General features: G+C 48.8%; 1 protein-coding gene across 1 annotated transcript in view; it reads left to right on the forward strand.

The window, feature by feature from the left end:
* WFDC3 (WAP four-disulfide core domain 3) overlaps positions 1-2,821 on the forward strand; it is a 10,685-nt gene extending 7,864 nt beyond the window's left edge. The window contains 3 exon segments of the mRNA XM_007472245.1: positions 1,954-2,085; positions 2,647-2,769; positions 2,772-2,821. Coding sequence (XP_007472307.1) covers positions 1,954-2,085; positions 2,647-2,769; positions 2,772-2,821 — 305 coding nt within the window.
* The last annotated feature ends 335 nt before the right edge of the window (positions 2,822-3,156 follow it).

Consider the following 3,156-nt stretch of genomic DNA (forward strand, 5'->3'; position numbering starts at 1 on the left):
TTTCCCTACCAGGGAGATTTTTTTTATTCCCAGCCTTCTCAACCATGGGGTAAAAGGCTTTGTTCCTTGTTAAATGGATTTTAGTGTTTGTCAGACAGGTGGGAAGGTGTGGGGAGATACATCTGGTTGTTAAAGTGACCATATTTTCTGAATAAAAAGTATCAAGGCACATAGTTGTGACACAAGCGGACAATGGCAAAAAATACTTGAAATAGGGGCTATTCCGAAAAATCCTAGGATGCCAGGTTATTATATCTTGATTGATTGTTTATCTGTATGTATTCTCTTGGAGTCCAACACTTGCTTTTTCCATCATGTCAGAGTTCCCGGAGCCAGCTGTGTCCAATCGTATGTACATGTTCGTTCTCAGAGGCACTGGGCCAGTCCTGTCTTGGTTTTCTACAAAGCTTGAATTGCCTGTCATTTCCCCCTCCATTTAAAAGACTTGAAATAAACACTGAGAGGAATGAGTCATGGTGAGTGGGTTTGGTTTGGATGTGACTTCTTGGGTGTGCCTGCCCCCGTGGACCTGGCCTGTTGCCCACATGTCTTAAGGATGGTGTAGTAGAAAGAGTGCTTCATTGCAAACCGAGAAGCTGAGTTTTGTCCTGCTTTGCCGCTGACTCACTCTGCAGTTCTGGGCCAACCCCTTCTCTTCTCTGAGTTTCATTATCTTCTTAGGGCCTGTGAAAGGGCACATCAAGAATGTGTTTGGCTACATGAAGCAGAAAATGAAACCAACAGGGATTCTTCTTTCTCACATAACAAGAAGTCCTGAAGTCAGCGCCAGGGCTGGTGTGGTGGCTCCACGATGAAGCAATTTCTCTGTCTCTCCTTTGCAGTTCTTGACTTTGTCTTCATACTGGGTGCCTCCTGGTTGCAAGAAGGCTGCTCTGATTCCTTGTCTGTCTTTGGACTGGAAGAAGAAAGCAATGAGAGGGCAGTTTGACAGTTGTATTCCCTGAACCAACAATGCAAAAGTTTTCTCAGCTTATATCTTAGTTTGTGGTCACCCCTAGTTAAAAGGGAATATGGGGGAAGCAAATCATTTTAGCTGACTGGGCTCACTGCCTCTCAGAACAAGCCTGGGGTTCTATTCACAAGTGCTTCAGTTATTTATTGCCACCTAACAAACCGTCCCCAAACTTAGCAACTTAACACAGTGCATTCTTTTTTTTTCCCCAAAGCCCCAATCCTGAAGTCATCAACATTAACACAGTGCATTCTTTCTCACAGTTGTGTGGCTTTGTGGGTTGGCTGGGCTTAGCCGGGCAGTTCTTATACCCAGTGGCACAGCTGAGGTCCTTCATGCAGCTGGGAGCTCCCTGGCAAGTTCCACTGTGGCTGGAATGTCCAGGATGGCCTCTCCTCCTCCAGGTTCTCTCTCTGGAGGCGTCTCACTATCCCACAGCCTAGCCCAAGCTGCTTTACAGCACGGTGGCTGGTTTCCAAGAGGGAGTGTTCAAGCCCCAGTACGCAAGTGTTGCTCAAGCCTCTGCTTGCATCATACTTGGCTGGTGTCCTGTTGGTCAAAGCAAGTCACCCAGTCAAGCCCAGAGACAGTATGGGAGGGGGCTACCCAAGAGCATGTATTCCAGCAGCCAGCAGTGTTGATGTCGACCACAGTAAGCAAGGAGGGAGGATGAATATGGGGGTGGCAGCTAGTGCGTTTGCCACAATGTGTTAGACCTCAACAGTGCTTTTCAGTCTGTGAGTCTGGATATCTATTTAGTATTTTGTGGTCAGGATTTAAAAAAAAAAGAAATAGGATATAAAGTATCAGCATTGCATATACATGTATGCACATAAATATGTACATTTTACACAGAAATAGGTATGAAATACACACGGGACTCAATGGAAAATGTATTTTGTACTCAGAGTTCCAATGAAAATAACTGGAAACATTGGGCTTGAACACCTCTGGGCCCCAACGCTCTGATTTTATGGCAGAGTTTGGCGGTGAATGTCCTGCCGACCCCCTTCCGTGTGAAGAGCTGTGTGATGGGGACGCATCCTGTCCTCAGGGACATAAGTGCTGCAGCACCGGCTGTGGCCATGCCTGCCATCGAGACATTAAGGGAGGTATGTTGGCTCTTTGGGGAAGACTTGAGTGCTCGTGGGGTCCCAGGGTTGGCCTGGGAGGGAGCCATCTGTGGCCTTCCTCCCTTTCTCTTCATGGGAGGAGTCAGAGTTCTCATCTTTCCAGTCCTCCTATAGCCCTTCAACCCAAAGCAACCCTCCTCCAAGGACCAACAGGCCCATGTTGGCATTGAAAGAACTAGAGGAAGGCAGTGGGTGTTAGTAGGAAGCCCAAGCATAGGGGGAGAGGGTGGTGCTCTGGGAGCCTTGCTCCTTCTGCATCCCAGCCAGCCCCAGCCCCAAACCCACAGAGGTATCAAGTCCCAAGGTACCGCTAGGGAACTCCCTGTGGGACACCATTTGGAAATCATTAGTCCAGATGCTCTCTTGGGACCCTGCAGGGGCTCGGATCCTTGAACTTCAAGGTTTTCCAGCCAGATCTTTGGTTAAGATCTAGTTGGAATCAGGGATGGATTCATCTGGAGCCTCTAAGTCCCAGATGGGAACTTGGAGTCATTGGAGCCAACCCTCCTGTCTCTATACCTATGCCTGTTTATCCCACAGGGCAGGGTGGTGACTGTCCAAAAATTTTGGCAGGCCTGTGCATTGTCAGCTGCACGGTGGATGAGAACTGCCCAGCTGGGGAAAAGTGCTGCAAGTCAGGCTGTGGCCGTTTCTGTGTCCCGCCAATCCTGCCACCCCAGCTGGCCCTGAACCCCAACGGGACCATCAGGTCTAATTTTGAATTAGGTGAGTACAGCCCATTGTTATCAATAACAATGGCCTTAACTGCTATGTACAGAGCACTGGCTTAGGTGCTGGGTGGGGACTCCAGAAGGACAAGACAGTTTTTGCCCTGGAGAGTCTAGTTGGGGAGAAAGATTCTATGTCACAGATCAGAACCCTTGTACAGGCAGTATGCGTGTATAGGTGATGAGAGTAAGTGTGGCTCCTTGGGAAGGTCCTTCTCCTAGAAGTAGGGTTTGATCTGGGCCCTAAAGCCTAGGCAGGATGTGACCAAGGGAGGAGAGCCCAGATAACATGCTGCATGGGTGGCACAGAGGGGGTAACGTA

This window comes from Lipotes vexillifer, unplaced genomic scaffold (genome assembly GCF_000442215.2).
Source record: "Lipotes vexillifer unplaced genomic scaffold, Lipotes_vexillifer_v1.1 scaffold2049, whole genome shotgun sequence".
Lineage (NCBI taxonomy): Eukaryota > Metazoa > Chordata > Mammalia > Artiodactyla > Lipotidae > Lipotes > Lipotes vexillifer.